Source organism: Falco rusticolus, chromosome 10 (assembly GCF_015220075.1).
Source record: "Falco rusticolus isolate bFalRus1 chromosome 10, bFalRus1.pri, whole genome shotgun sequence".
In the NCBI taxonomy this organism is placed as follows: Eukaryota; Metazoa; Chordata; class Aves; order Falconiformes; family Falconidae; genus Falco; species Falco rusticolus.
This window is the reverse complement of record NC_051196.1, coordinates 34,574,745-34,590,738: the sequence shown is the minus strand read 5'-3', so window position 1 is coordinate 34,590,738 and position 15,994 is coordinate 34,574,745. Positions and strand designations below refer to the sequence as shown.

The following is a 15,994-nucleotide window of genomic DNA, read 5'->3' as shown; positions in this document are numbered from 1 at the left end:
ATCACAGAGAGATTCCTTTTTACCCATAGCTGGTGAAAAAGGGAGTTGCTGCTGCTCCTGAATCTTGAGGGGAAAAAAACCGTACAAACCTCAAGTTGTTTAGGGTAAGTAATTAGGATATTTCAACAGTGCCCACAAAGCCAATGTTTCATCAGCTCATAGCTCCTTCTGCTAGATCTACAAGTAGAAATGGGGTATTTTTCTTTTTTGAAAGACAGAATTCTGAAAGACCACAGAGAATTTTTCTTGCAGATTGCACAGACATAAAAGGAAGCCACAGTTACAAATGAGAGAAAACCTATCAGCAAGAGCAGTGCTTTTCTCTGCTGTGCAGAATAATTCGACAGACCCATGGCTGTGTAGAGGAAGCCTCTCTTTTACCTACTATTTTGATTACCTTATTTATTTTTATGGCAGTAATTTATGTTTTGTAAGGAACCAGCTTATATATTATTCTAATCTCTTCTACTTATTCCATTTGAAGATAACAGCAGAAGTACACAGAGGAAGAGGTAATAAAAATAAATGCACATGCACGATAATAAAGCAAATATTTTAAATAAATATTTTACTTATGCATCATAAAATAAATTTCTAAAAACCACACATTTTCCTTTTCCTTGACAAAAAAAAAGTGACTTACCTGTCTTTGTAGTCTCACTTTTATTAGCATATTTAATTATGCTTTTGTATTTAATCATCATAATGCTCAAAAACGTATGGTTTGTTCCCAGCCATGGAATACCACTGCTATGTGTATCCATGATAGATGTTTTTAATAAAACCAGTAATTACCCTTTATTGTTGTTTTAAATTACTATTTTTAAGTTTGTTAGGGAACAATACTTTTAGATATAAGAGGGAGAAAGCTTTCATTTTACCATTTCATAATACAACGGGGGAGGGGGGGGCGGGGGGGGAATATCCATTTAAACAGATGCTAGTAAACCTTTTTTTTTTTTTTTTTTTTTTTTTTTGAGAAAAAGTAGTGCTTAATTAACTTGAAGTTGTTTACAAGTGGCAGCTGTGCTCTGGCTGTAGGCTGGAGCGGGCACAGGTAGCAGTGCAGGCTGCCGTGTGCCCCTGCTCCAGCAGGCTTTGCTGCTCGCTGGACCTTGGGCATGTGCCAGCCTGCGGGCTTTCGGTCTGTGAGAGCGACAGGTATGTTTTGTAACAGATTGAAAGGTCTGCCAAGTTTCTCAAACATTACGTAGATCTAGGCTCAGCTTAAAGGCATGTGGTTTGATTTTTCTGTTTTGCTTTTTCTTTTTTTTCCTTTTTTTTTTTTTTTTTACAAGGTTGTGCTATGAGGTCGGAGGATATTTAATGGGAGTTGTAACATATCAATTATTTTCCCTTTTTTTTTTCCTTAATCATGTGTTTCTTTCAGTGCAGAATTCAAAGCAACTGAAACAAAACCAGATTAATCAAAAAATGAAGATGATGTGCTGTGAACTGAAGTAAAATGATTGTGTTAACTGCTGGGAGGACTCAGTCCCTGGCTTATCTAAGCACATACTCAATCTAACTTACTTCATCTTTTATAATAGATTCAGCTGTGTGGCAGGGCTCCTCCTTCATTGCTCAGAGAATGCCATAAAATAGCCAATTTTAGTTCATAAGCTGTAATGACACCTATTTCTTTGTGTATGACTTCAGGTTTAGTTGATTGTAGGTATCTCAACAAACAGGTTGGTTGTTCTCTGGTGATTTTATTGCATCAGTCTCATTCCTTTTTTCTCTTTTCTCTGTTGAAGTCTTCTTTCAGAACATGCCTTGCTGTATAGTTGCTGGCTTTCAGTTTTGTCTACACGGTCTTTAGACCAGTGATTATATCTGCCCCGGTTTTGAAAAAAAAAAAAGAAAAAAAAAAGAAAAAAAAATCAGAACCCAATATTAGGGAGATATTCTTTCTTCAGAAAAGGGCAAAGCCAAAACACTTTTACAGTATTGAAAGACTAGCAAACTCTGCTTCATCAGTGTTTTTATCTGTCATGTCTGAAAAGGCATTTAAACCTCATTCAGGCTCAGAAGGCATTGAAATATGATGGGCAGCAGCTGTGAGAGTTGTGACGCTCAGCAAAGGAACTCTGTCACAGAAAGACGTGCTGCACTTCAGGGATGGACAGACTTGTCCGTCATTCTGAAATGTCCACGTATAGGACATTGATATGGAAGGTGTTTATGGAACAATTCATCTGTCAGGATCTCTTTGAAGAGATGAAGAGCACACACTGCAGAGTTGGTTGTTCTGTCTTGAAACATCACACACACTTGAATTGTGCATTCCAGGTACAGTGCTTGAATGCTTTTGCTTTCTTTATCTTGCTATGTATTTTAATAGAGGGTATGTTTCCCTAGACTTGTTTCAGCCTGTAGAAATTCAAGGAGGAGGAGGAGGAATAGGGAATAAAGGTGAGAGAGAGAAGGCTTCAGCTCTAATCTAATACCTGGAGTAAACCCACTGTCAGACACACGACTTTGCTGTTTGTTTTTTCATCTATAGAACAAGAACCAATATCTTTGAAGACCATCCTAACTGTCAGTGTATCATCATTAGGAGTTTGTTGGTGTTGCATGAAAAATGGCCACTGTCTCAATTTATTGTGAGAGTGAAATATTCTATGCAGTTCGCAATCATTCTGTGATACTACCAAATCTATATTTTGAAAATGCAAATGAATTTAGATATTTTCTGGGCTACAGAGAAGAGGTTGTACCATGCTGGTAGTTGGGACAACACAAGTTTTGGTCTTACTAACTACCAGCTCTCCCAGTCTTTTCCTTGTTTCCCCCCAGTCTTCCCAGGAGGAAGGGATGGAGACCTTACTGGGGTGCCCAGATGTTGGTTGGCCTGCTGAGGTCAGGGTGGTTGGCTGATGAGCTCAGGTGTGGGTATGTTGAGGGGAAGGCAGGAATCAACCTCACACCTATTTTTCTTCTCTTTCTGTACCAGAAAGCATCATCAGTTGAGGACGCAGAAAGCTGTTGTACCTGTCATGCTCATTTTTCTTCCCTTTGCGCAGTCTCAGTCTCTGTAACCTCCTGCTGGGAAACAGCATTTAATCAGTGGAAGCCCGCACTGCTAATAAACTCTGCCTCCTGCTCTCCACAGGGTCAAGAGACATGGGCACGGGGCCTCCAACAAGTATGGACATCTTCTGCTCGATGTCATGTCTTTACTGACAGCAACAATTTCTTGCAATTAGGCTCCTGCAGCAGGTAGTTAATCTGGGGGCAGCAGCTGATTGTCTCTATAATGTCGCTGCTCAACTTGAGCTTCACGTTCAAACCCCAGTGTTTCACCATTGCTTCCTTTCCTCTTTGCTCTTCTCTTGATGGAGGTGTATAAAGCAGAGACAACTGTTATTAATAATCTAAATCAACTTTTGCTTTTTGATACATCACCTTGAGCAAGATGAATACAGTGAACAAAATGAGATCTGTAACACTCAATAAGGAAAGAGCAAAGCCAGGCATAAAAGTCAACTTTTCTGTAAAATTGTGATAGCAGAAAATGCAGTTCCTGGACGTTGCAGGTCACTGCTGGGTCAAAAGTATCTGCTTACCTGGACTAAGGACTGAGAGCTCAGCTGAGGGATCACCAGGAGAGTTTGTTTTATTCTGGCCGCTTGTACATCACAAGTGCTTCAGAAAGGTTCCTGGCCCTGACTGTTTGCAGCACTCTAACAGTAATGATGGGTATTGAAGCACCAGTGGGAGATGTGGTATTAAAAAATATTGTTCAGACCTTGATTTCCATGTGAACTTTCAAAATGTAATTAATGGTTCAAGCAGGCTGAAATAGAAATACAGCATTTGCACAGTGAAATCTCAGACAACACTATTTTCTTTGTATGGGCTCAAGAATAGTTCTAATAGAATCATAGAATAATTCAGGTTGGAAAAGACCTTTAAGATCATCAGGTCCAACTGTTACCCCAGCACTGCCAAGCCCACCGCTGACCCATGTCCCCAGGCACTGCTGGGGGGATGGGGGCTCCACCACCTCCCTGGGCAGCCTGTGCCAGTGCTTGGCCACCCTTTTGGTGAAGAAGTTTTTCCTCGGATCCAGTCTAAGCCTCCCCTGGAGCGACTGGAGGCTGTTTCCTCTGGTCCTGTCGCTTGTTACCTGGGAGCAGAGACCGACCCCCCTGCCCACAGCCCCTTTCAGGTGGTTGTAGGGAGCGATCAGCTCCCCCCTGAGCCCCCCCAGCCGCCCCCATCAGCCTTGTGCCCCAGCCCCCGCCCGTCCCTGGACACGCTCAGCCCCCCCCCCCGCCCCCCCCGGAGCGAGGGGCCCGATCCTGCACACAGAATAGACTGGTGGCAGCTGTTTCGGTGCTCATGACTCTTAAGAGTTTCCTTTAGGTTTTCCAAAGTCTCAGAAAACAAAAAAATTTACTTTGGTTTATGCAGGTTATATCGATGTCTTTTCATATATGATCTCTCCAGTATTCAAACTGGGCCAGTCTGCTTCTGTCTTGCTTTGGTACTTATTTTTGTACAGCTGAAGCAGAGATACATATTAGCAGTTTTTCTTACACTAGCCAAGTGCAAGGTGTAAAAATGTTCGGGTTTTTTCTTGCATTATTTGGAAGCTCTGATTCCAAGAATACAGAAATACTTTGTCCAGTTTCAAATATATTCACTACCATAAGAGGACTGTAGGTCACTTATAAACAATTTTAGTTTTCTTGTTTCTTTTTGGGGAAAATAAGTCATTATGACATTATGAAAAATGGGTGGTGTTAGATAGTGGAGTCCCAGGGATAGGACATACAGACCTATTGAGATTGTGTACTTACAAAGCTAAAATGAGGAAGGAATTAAATGGAGAAGGTAGTAGGACCACTGTCCTTTAAAAACACCAGTACAAAATCTCACCTTTGAAAATGAGTTTCAATATTTTATGCTGCAGAGGAAATCGATGTGGCAACAGGAAAGCATTTCCAAAATTACGTAGTCTCGGGTTTCAGTAAAAAGAGATTGAAGCTGAAAGAAGGGAGCCAGAGAGAATAAAATGCTTTCCAGGTCCAGCTTCTATTTGTTGATTTAATTCCACTTTGGTTTCTTCCTCTCTGAACCTAAAGTTTAAATAGTTTTTACTTATTTATTTCCCCTTTGCTCAATAAGCTGGTGCTCAATAAGCTGGAATCAAGTCTCTACAGCTGCAGTTGGAGACTTCTCAGGTTTATGAATATTTATGAAACCCGCACCCCTTCCTGCTGCCACGGCGAGCTGTGCAGCACTGGCATCTCATCTCAGTTTTACACCGGACTGAAAAATCTCAATGTTTTAGGACTAGCAGCCTGAGAACCGATAGTTCATGGGAGAATGTGGTACGTTCTATAATTGTGTAGTTGGGTCTGGACTGTGTTTGTATTTTAACTTCTTGCTTGTAAGTCAAAGTTAATAGGCTGGAAACTCCATTGAAAAGATTGTGTTGCAAACCCAAAGGAGGGGCCTCCAGGTGTGCCTCAGAGCATTTACAGTAAAATTTTGAGTAGGATTGGAGACTGGTTGATACAAAGCAGCTTCCAGGACTTACAGTTTTGGGTAAGAAAGGAAAGGTTAAAAGGCAAACAAGATGAAAAGCAAGTTAAAAACTGCAGGTAATCTGCCGTAGTCCAGGTTTTGGATGTATGGCTTGGTGAGATGATGCTGAATCAGAGTTGTTCATCGCCCACTGATAAAGTCAGTGCATCTGACGTCAGTAAACCAAGCACTCTATAATTGCCCATTCATTCCATAACATGACTGACTTAAAGAAAATAACTGTAATTTAAAAAAAAAAATAATAATAGTGTTAACATGGAGGTTAATTGCCGTGTTCATCTGCATTGTTGTCTTGGCATGAAATATTTTTGCCAGGTCTCAGCCACATTCTGGGCTGGGGTCTGGAGTTGATCATTTGGTGTAGTGTGGAGGCTTCAGGACAAGCCTCTGCACGTGGTTTTGTTTTTTCTTTCATTTCAGTGCAACTTGGAATGAGGCTTGTGCTTACCTTTACCATTGCAGATGCTGAAAGATTTCTCAGAACTATTTTTTTGTTCACCTGATTTATCTATACAGTTCATCTACAGAAATGTTCTTTTCATGGGTTTATAGTAACTGAATTATTATCACCTAATGTTAAGTATATGTGTGTATATTTATACATGCAAACTCTGTAATTTCTAAATTACAATTTTTTTGACACCCACAGTACTAAAGAATCTTATTTAAGAGGTATTTTCTGGATGCTAAGGGACTGACGTGACTTATATGGAATCTTAAACCAGTTGTTAGCTTTAGACCCCTGGTCCTTTAATATCCATCCTATTTCAGTCGTGGCTCTGTGTGTGTATCTATATAAAGATTCAGAATAGTGTTCATTTCAGAAATAGCTATTTTCCCATTGCCCGTCACTAGGGATTTTTTAGAAGTAATACAGAATATCCTGGTGGTTATAGTGTATTTTCTGCTTATGCATTAGCAGATTGAAGTCAGAATGGCTGATTCGTGCTTTACCTTCTAGAATTACTACAAAGCTATTTCTCCACTTTAATTATCTTCCAAAAAAAGCATAACTAGTATTTGGGAATCCTTGTGACTTATTTTTTTTTTTGTTCCCATGAAAATGTTCTGTTCCTTTGAGACGCTGAAATCGTGAGAGAACATGAGAAGTGGGCGAAACACTAAATTGTGCTATAAATCAAGAAACTTTATGTGAAATTATGTATTTTCTAATTACCTTGCTTACATATATATTGAGCAAAAAAGCAAATGAGATACACTAGTTGAAGAAATGTCAGATAAACAAACTGTGACATGTAGTATTATTACCATCTGACATATCTCAAACGCTGACTTTACTCACTCATCCTTCATTTTTTATATCTGCATATCTAGCAGTGCATGCATTTATATTTTATATAAAGGGCAGTGTGTAGTCAGAGCATTTGAGTTATGCTGTTAAAAATAAATTAAGGAACAGCAGGTGAAAATGATTCCTACACATGAATATTCAAACTGTACCTCAGTCAGATACTGTAAAAAGAATAATGCAGAGCAGTGAAACTTTGGTGGGGCCAAGGCATCCGTATGATCTGAAATAAAAGTTTTACTGGCACAAGGTTGAGATGAGTCGGAAGACTTACTCGGGGAGTGGCATGATCTGCTTGTATCCCCCGCTGCCAAAACATTCAAGAGTTTAAAAAACCCAAGGGGGCAGTATCACTGGGATGTTGAAAGTCTGACAGTCAGGCTCTTTGTCTTGATTCTTACACCCTTGTGCTTTATCTCTGAGCAGAATGGGTGTGGGGTTGGCAGGAGGGTGCAGGGGCTGTGTAGCTAAATGCAAAGCTGAGAAACTTGAGTTCACGCCTTCTCTGGCAGCCCTTTCCTGGGTATTTGCATCACTTGGGGCTGGACTCGCCAAGATACTTGGGTACTTTCAAGGAGACCAGCAGCTGCCTTTTTTTTTATTATTTGGTAAGTGGGACTTTCACACCACTTCCCTGCTGAAATGAATCATGCTGCCGTTGTTGGAATCAGTGAGGTTTCACAGGAGTCAGGAGCACGACCACTGGTCAGGGCTCCGTGACAAGGAATTTTCGGGGAAATCTCAGGAGCCAGAACGCATTTGTGGATCTGATGTTCGTTTCCCTCCTGTTTATACATGGTAATGGCAAAAACATTCAGCATGGTGATGTACTTGGATGCTCTAACAACATGAAAGGAAACATATTAAGGAAACACATTAATGGATCACTGACTTCTTTTAGTGTCAAATTATATTGTATTTATTTATTTGTTTGCTTCACAGATCCTGTCCATGGCCCGCAAAATGTGGAAGTTGTTGATATTCGCTCCCGGCAGCTCACGCTGCAGTGGGAGCCCTTTGGTTACGCGGTCACCCGCTGTCACAGCTACAATCTCACGGTCCAGTACCAGTATGTGTTTAACCAGCAAAAATTTGAGGCAGAGGAGCTCATCCAGACATCTTCCCACTACACCCTGCGTGGTCTGCGGCCCTTCATGACCATCAATCTGAGGCTGGCCCTCTCTAACCCGGAGGGCAAGATGGAAAGTGAGGAGCTGGTTGTGCAGACCGAGGAAGATGGTAAGTCACGTTGGGTTTCCTCGCTGGCTTGTTTTTTGGGAGAAGAATAATACTTTCAAGTTGTAAATAGCAACATAACTCCCTGTCCCATCAGACTTATAAATGGCTTCGCTGGACAGTGTGTGTGTTATGCAAGCAAAACTTGTAGGTGTAAATATTTTCCATTTCACAGCCGCATTCTTGAAAGGGCGAGGGTCCCTGAAGTGCTTCAAATGACAAACGCCAGCCTGAGCGGTTACCAAGCACGGGCAGGTTTAATTCTATAGAGTCACATTCTGAGTTGCCCAGCACCCATGGAGCAGCTTCCTTTGTCATACGGGCAAATGTAATCCTGGCATTTGTTGATTTTTTTTTTTTCTTTTTTTTTTTTTGTGCTATCTCATGACTATCTCAAAAGAAAGCATCATGTCTTCTTTCCAAAACGTAGCTTTTCTTAATACTGACCTTCTGGATGTAGCACTTTGTATGTGTCTCAGAAGCTAAATTCATTTGGTGTTAACTCTTCTGTTCTTGGTACCAAAGACCCGGGTTTTTCAGCTTTAAAGCATTATTATCCCACCTGGGCTATTTCAGACCAAGGACTGACATAGCCGACAAGCCTCTGTTCTGTCTAATGTCTTAAAAAAGGAACGTTCCTCCCCTGCTGGGGCTGTAAGGAGCTGCTGTCCGAAGTTTCGCTCAGCTGAGAGTGGCTCTTGCAGCCCAGTATTTCACACACGGGGACATGAGGGGGTGGCAGATCTTTCAGAAAAATGAGCAGGGTTTTTATCAGACTTGGGAATGCGGTTAGTTAGTTATCATCCACAGCATTAAAATTTTGCTTGAGTCAGTGGATTTTTTTAGCTGGCCTTGTAGGCATAATGAAATATAAATCTTACATTGTTACTTTACTAAGGAAATCAATCTTTCGTATCGATGAAGGTGTTCAGCCCAGTAGCATCTTCATGCCAAGGTGCAATCTGGCTGTTTAGGTGGATGGAGATTTGCTGTTGTGTGGGCGGAGAAGGACAAATTAAATTCCCTGCTGCTGCTGTTCTGTACTGGAATAAGGACGTACCAAAATTAGCTTCATGTTTTCATGGATGCTGGTTTTATTTATCACTTGGTGGTTATGTTAGGGTATTCTTATTTGAACCAAAGGCTGGAATGGTAATGCCTTGAAGGATTTTTTTTTTTATTTAGTTGTTATTTTATTTCTGGCTTTTTAATGTTCAGCTTTGAACTTGCTGTCTGGTGGCCTTTTGGTACCTTCTCATGTGTGTGCAGCTGCAGCTGGGGGTAGCTTCTAACACAGGGGGGTTTAGCTTCTGTTTGTTTGTTTTTTCCCGGTAGTTCCTGGACCCGTTCCCTTGGAATCCATCCAGGGAGGACCTTTTGAAGAGAAGATCTATGTTCAGTGGAAGCCTCCGAATGAGACAAATGGCATCATTACACTCTATGAGGTGAGGAGAACAGATTGCTGTCAAGGAATACATGCCATAGGGCCCTCTTCATACGTGTTTAAGCCAATCCTGAGCTCTGAAACATTTCAGCAGGTGCTAAAAGAAGCCTGATTAAAATAGATAAGAAGCTTCAAGACAGTCTGCTGCTAACACTGAAAAAGTTTTCCAGTTCAAAAAAGAAAAAAAAGATTTCTTTACCAATATTTGTGGCAAAATGAGAGCCATACATTCCCCCGTGCCTCAGGTGTTCAATTCCTACCCTTTTTTCTTCTCCAGTGTCTCCAAGGTCTGTGTCCTTTCTGGTGGTTTTTTTCCTGAAGTAAATTTCTGTTGTGTTTTGTACCTAAATACTGCAACTAATTTCTATCTGCCTTTGCAGTAGTCATAACACTTCCTGGCAATCTCAGCAAAATATAGCCATTAAGTCTTGTCTTACAGCATTCTTATTGAATCTTTCAACGATACATCTATCCAGCCCAAGCACTTTCCCTGCCACCAAGCAAAATATACATCAGGTTATAGGATAATCACTGACCATCCTATGCTGGATGAAAAAAAAAAAAAAAATGTGATTTTAGAGTGTATCAGAGGAGTTATTTCTTGTTAAGGTAAGGAAGCATTACTGTTACTTGCTTCTGGTGAGACTACCATAATGTCATGTACACCTAAATATGTGGAAAAGGAATATAATAGGACTGCTTTAAAGGATCACGTGAAATGAGAGACCATCCTATGAGACAAGGTAAAGGCACTTTTATTAAATAGTAGGAAGTAGTGCACCACTGCTGGCAGGGCATATTTCAGTGTATAAGTTCAGCATTTACCACAGTAAGATTAGAAAAAGTGAAAAATAATTTTGCATTTATGGTGATGTAAAAATCCTCCCTGTGGACTTGTGTAGCATTTTCCAATACAGAGGGGCAAGAACCACTTTTTTGCTTTCTCTTTTGTGCTGGGTGAATGTACAAACATACTTTGTAAAAAGGTTTGAGTGTAAGAAGCAGCTCTGCCATCACCAGTGAGGTTCTGCTCCTTTCCTCTTCCCATCCACCTTATCAGTTTGGAACAGCATGTCTTGTAACATGTCACTCCTCGATCTCCTTGCTAACACTGGCTGTCTCTATCACAGTCATGGTCAAATGGAAAAAAATCAAGCGGGTTTAGCGTCAATGAGTTCTTACACTACAGCATGAGGAAGAGATAGCAACTTTCTCCTGGGCTTAAATGTAGCTGCCCTTTTAAGTCATCTCTCCAGCTGGCTCACAAAGGGTAGACTGAATTTTTTACGGTAAGACTAAATAAATGAATAGAAGTTCCTCTTGCTAATTTTGTGTCATTTCAGCCATGAGGTAATCCCCAACTAAGCAAGGAGTCATTTTTGGTTGGTCACTATTAAGACATTTGTGGAAATCTGTGCAGGTTACATGCCACTCTCTATAGTAGAATAGAACTAACCCTTGCAATTTCATGTTTTTTGAAGGGTGTACTACAGGCTATCCTGTGTCCATGTGAGGAATTATGCAATAAAGCTGTCTGTATTTTTAAAGAATTAATCTGAATATAATCAGTTGCAAATTCATTGTTTTTTCTGGCAACGCAGGTGACCTATAATAGAACACATTTAAAATAATCCAAGTCAAATGATGCAAAAATAACTCCTTTTAATTTTTAAAGAGGCAGTTTCCTACTAAAATATTGCCTTGGGCTCAGCTCATTGAAAGGACTTCAGCAATCTGAGTAGCTTTTCTGGCTGAGCAGCTGCATAGAGATACTTTAATGCCTCCAGGGTAGTGATGCATCATGACAGTGTCTTTGCCCCTCAAGTCATATCATTGCTCAAGTCTCAGTAGGGGCACAAATGATTTTTTCTTTTCTGATAATGATTCTATGCATATTTGGCAGCTGAAGCCAAAGAGAAGTCAAGGTGAATTCAAACTCTTCCGCCTTTTCCTTCTCCCTCTCATCTCCAAGGGATGAAAATCCAAGTGTTAAAAATACCAGGAGAACCAGAGTGCCCAAAGGATGTCATGAATGGAAATGTTTTCCTTTCCTCTCCCTTCTTACATGTAAAAATTCATACAGAACATTCCCATTCTCCATAAGACCCTGAGATGAGTTCATTAGCTGGAGATAAAAATAAAGATGAGCTGTTCCATATAACCGGGAGAGCTGGCCACAGCATCCTCAGGGGAGCTGTCAGGCTCTTCAGTCTGTACCACAAGCCAATATAAGTGCCCATTTCAAGCCATGGGAGATCCTGGTTTCAAAATCACTTAGTAAATGAAGTACAGGTTTTTGCACAGAAACGTCTCATCCTGCTACCTGCAACTGAAGTTTAATCTTCGTAAAAAATACTGAGAATCTTCCAGTATTGTCCAGCTGATTGCATCTTCTGTATTGCTTGTTTGATCCCTAGCCTACTACAGATACTTAAACCTGCACCTTTGTCTCTACTGGTGTTATTTTAAGATTTTGTGCCATGTGTCCAGGACCAAAGTAATTCCTCAGTAGCAATGACCTCCTAAGTGTTGCTTTAGACAGGGTTCAGGCATTTTGCGGTATCAGCAGAGCTTTACACTGCTTTGACAGAGGTCAGCTGGCCTACTGGTTAAAGGGGGTGGGGGGGAGGGGAAGGCTAGTGGTTCGCCTCCGATAGGTTTTCAGTTCTTTCCTGTGGCCTACAATACCGATCGAGGTAGAAGCAGAAGGCTTTGATGACAACAGAAGAAAAAAAGGTCAAACTATGAACTTGTGCAGCAGTAGTCTAATGAGGTGTGTGTCGGGAGCACGGTTCCTGAAGCCCATTCCCAGCCGTGCTGCTCTGCCACTGGGAGAAGCTGGGAGGCTCAGTGATGCGCTAGCAAAGTTGCAGCTATCAAGAAACTGCAAATGTGTTGCGGTCGTTAGGGAGAAACAAACCCAAAAGCCTACCAACATTTATTGAAGAAAGATTCCCTGCAAAGTACAGTTCGAGAAATATGACTTTATGAATTTGAGCTAGTGGTGTCAGGTTCTACGTTACACCTGGAAGCGTGTAGCTGGCTAGATTCACATGTAGGTCTTGTGCAAGTGATGGTCTCTCAAACTCCCTTGGGCATAAAACTTCCTACTGAATCAAAAACCCTCTTTCTCTATAATAGTTCCCTCCTTACCATCACCATCAAGATCTGACTTGTATCTGGATACTGTATTTTCTCTCTAGTTCTGTTAAAAAAAAATAAAATAAATGTAAGTTTCTAAAATGCTTCCAAATAATCACGCTGTCTATTCTACTTACATCCCATTTGCTTTTCCTAGGGACAGATTTTCTTCTCAGATCCCTAACCATTTTTGCAGTTCCCTGCCAGGCAGACTTCCATATCACACAAAGTGCCATTGCAGTTTGCATGCGCGCTGCTTACATGCCAACTGGGCTGAAATTCAGCAGCACAACCTTCAGCAAGTCATTTGGCAGCCGGAATCACTAATTTCATAATGACTGAATGCTTCTAAAGAGCCTAAACAAAATGGAAGGACCTTAATGAACCTTTTTGACTTCTGCAAGTCTATTCTGATTGATATTTATCCTTCAAAATGCTATTGTAGCCTTTTAATAAAGGTGCCCATAGCCTCGCATTTAAAACTGGTTTAAAAAAACCCCCTGTGTTCAGCTGGAGGATTAATTGTTTCACTGGGTACAGCCACAGCTGGATTTTTAAACAAAGGAACCTTCCAGATCCCCAAATCAGTATGTAATTGCAGTCTGTTTCTAGGGAGCAGCAACCTCTTGTTCAAGGGAACTTGGAAAGCTCCGGGAATTGCAAGTCAGTTAATCAGTATGCTGAAAAGATGGGGGTATGAGCTGTGTAGAAAGCAAGCAATGGAACGGTTCATGCCGGGGGTGTTAGGGGAGCACAGCAAAGCAGTTAATAACGTCAGCAGGTGTCAGTTGATCTGTCCAGCAACGACAGCCGTTGGGAGATGCCCAGGCTGCTGTTGCAAGGATGCAGCACAATGGAGAGAAAGCTCGAGAGCTCTAGTAGTCATGTCCCCAGGTAGCTTCAAGGTGTGTAGGCACTTACATGAGACAAGTAGATCAATCTGTGTTCAGAAACACAGCTAAACAGCGATAATGGATTTTGCTGGTGCACTGGTTTGAGTGGAAGGCTCTACAGAGATGTTTTTGCATGTGACACTCATGAAAGAGGTGTTATTACAGCTGTCTCTCACAGCAAGCTGTGAGTGGCAGAATCTAATAATATTGTAATAAGTCCTGTCCCCCCTTCAGTCTCCTGGCAGACTGAAAGCACCAAAACTTGTTGATATTTTTTTTTTTCCACTAGTCCTGAAAAGCTGCTATGCTTTAAAATCCCTAATAATCAAATGCTACTTATTGTGCTTATACTGTGTGGGAGTTCAGCTTCAAAGCCTTTGTGTACAAAGACATGCAACAAAGATTAGGTGGGGTTTTTTTTAAATATTTTAAATATTTTTTTTTTTTATCCTGAGTGTGTACCACCATCAAACAGCAGAAAGACCTATGCTGTCATTGCACTGCAGGAACAAGCAACCTAATTTAAGGTATGGACCAGCTTTGGCACTTAAATTCTTCTGCTTTTAGGTGACATGAGGTTGTCTCCAGTGTCTGTTCTATAATCCACATTGAAGTGTTTCGGATACAAGTGTGGACCCAGATATTTTGTGCAAAATTGCATTTTGAAAATGTAAATGAGCAAAACTTATTTATATCTCATTTCCCTGTTTGTTTGGGGAGCCTGAAGCTTATGGGGGCACACTCAATAAATGATGTTGCCTTTCACCTTTGTAAATATATTTTTCATGTGTAACCTATTTTTCAGAATTCTTAGATTTTAGAATATTTTACCTTTAAAAGGGAAAGAAGGGAAAAAAAAAAAAAACAAACCCACAACCCCCAGACACTTAGCATTCCTGTCTAAAATATTTGTCACATTACTTGGGGGAAGGCTTGTTATAAGGTATTGCGATCCTAGAAATACGGAAAGGGTGGCTACAGTATATTCAGCTCCTTGGCTGGAAAAATGACTCTCAGCCTGCTGAAGTCCTTTCAGTGAGCCATGCCTGAAGGCAGTGTTTAAACAGCAAGCTGTCTTTTTCAACGTTGTAAGGTGTAGTCTTGTAATCACTTATGTCCTCGTCTTTACAACTATTAAATCCCATGTGGGTTGCACATGAGTCTTGGGAAAAATAAGGATGCATTTGCACCTTCTGACTAGCTAGTTTTCTCAGTCACTGTTTCTTGAAATGCCTCTGTTTAGATGCCAGGAATAATAATGTAAGGGACTTTCATACACAATCCCAGCTCTTTAATGGGGTGTTTGGAGCCTAGTTCCTCTAATCCCAGTGGATTTGAGTTTAAATTGCACTTCAGAGTTTACAGATCCTCTTAGTTGCCATGTAAAATTGCAGTCTGCACTTCATCATCTCTCCAGTTGCCAATATGCCATTTCTTCTCGATCACTTCAGTCACTTTTTCTCTGCAGGTGAGGTCATTACATGGGAACTGCCTCTTAGAGGATCATGCATAAGGTCAATATTTGTGGGATGCACTGCCTGCATTTACAGTAGGGTGGAAATAAATTTCTTCCACCTTTGACCCCTGAAAGCGCATACTTATTATATAACACAAAGTCTGATTATCTGGTGTGATAGCTACAGCCACTGCATGGATATGCATGCATTTCTATTCTTAGCTCATTTTTAAGCTACTTGGGAAACCTGACATTTTTAGGATAAAATCTTCCCTGCTAATAGGTGTAGCAAAAATAAAGTTTCATGGAAAATCTGAAAGGCTTGGGAAGTCAACTTGGTTTAGTCATTTGTTTATTTAAAGGCTTTTTTTTTTTTTTTTTTTTTTTTTTTTTTTTTTTTGTCTAAGAGTGAAAAATGGCTCCCACAAGAAGGAAAGCAACAACCATGAAATCTTGCAACCAATTTATATAAAGCTCTACAGTCGAAATAGTAGAAAGATGACAATTCTCGGAAATTGCCTTCAGTGAGAAGTGGCTTTGAATGTTCCCATGAAAATCAATCATGTTACAGCTTCTCAGTTGTATTCTGTGGATGCATGATACTCCTGGGACGCGGCTTTCTCACTTAAGCTCACTAAGTGTGCACTGAAGGAAGTCCATGCTACAACGCAGCTGGCTGCTGCATTTAGCTGAACATTAAGAGAGCATTAAGGAGACACTGTTAAGTGCTCAAAACCCAGGAAATGATCAGTTATGGATTGTATATCCAGTGGTAGCTTTATCACTCATCTGTAAGGGCATTTGACAATGCAGTCTTCACACAGTTGCAGATTATTCTCCGTTCATCTGCAGCACTAATGTTGTTTTCCTTTGACACTGGATTTATACAGTGTCTTCTACTGCAGTACATTGTTTGTCCAGAGTCCATGAAAGTCAATTACACAGAATGTTTTGCT

The 15,994-nt window shown here is 40.7% G+C and overlaps 1 protein-coding gene across 2 annotated transcripts in view; it reads left to right on the top strand.

Annotated features, from left to right (window-relative positions):
- Positions 1–15,994, top strand: part of PTPRT (protein tyrosine phosphatase receptor type T) — a 454,289-nt gene that overhangs the window by 291,416 nt on the left and 146,879 nt on the right. For both annotated transcript variants that reach the window (XM_037402826.1, XM_037402825.1), the window contains exons 8-9: positions 7,811–8,107; positions 9,440–9,549. In XM_037402826.1, the coding sequence (XP_037258723.1) occupies positions 7,811–8,107; positions 9,440–9,549 (407 nt within the window). The remainder of the gene's footprint in view (positions 1–7,810; positions 8,108–9,439; positions 9,550–15,994) is intronic.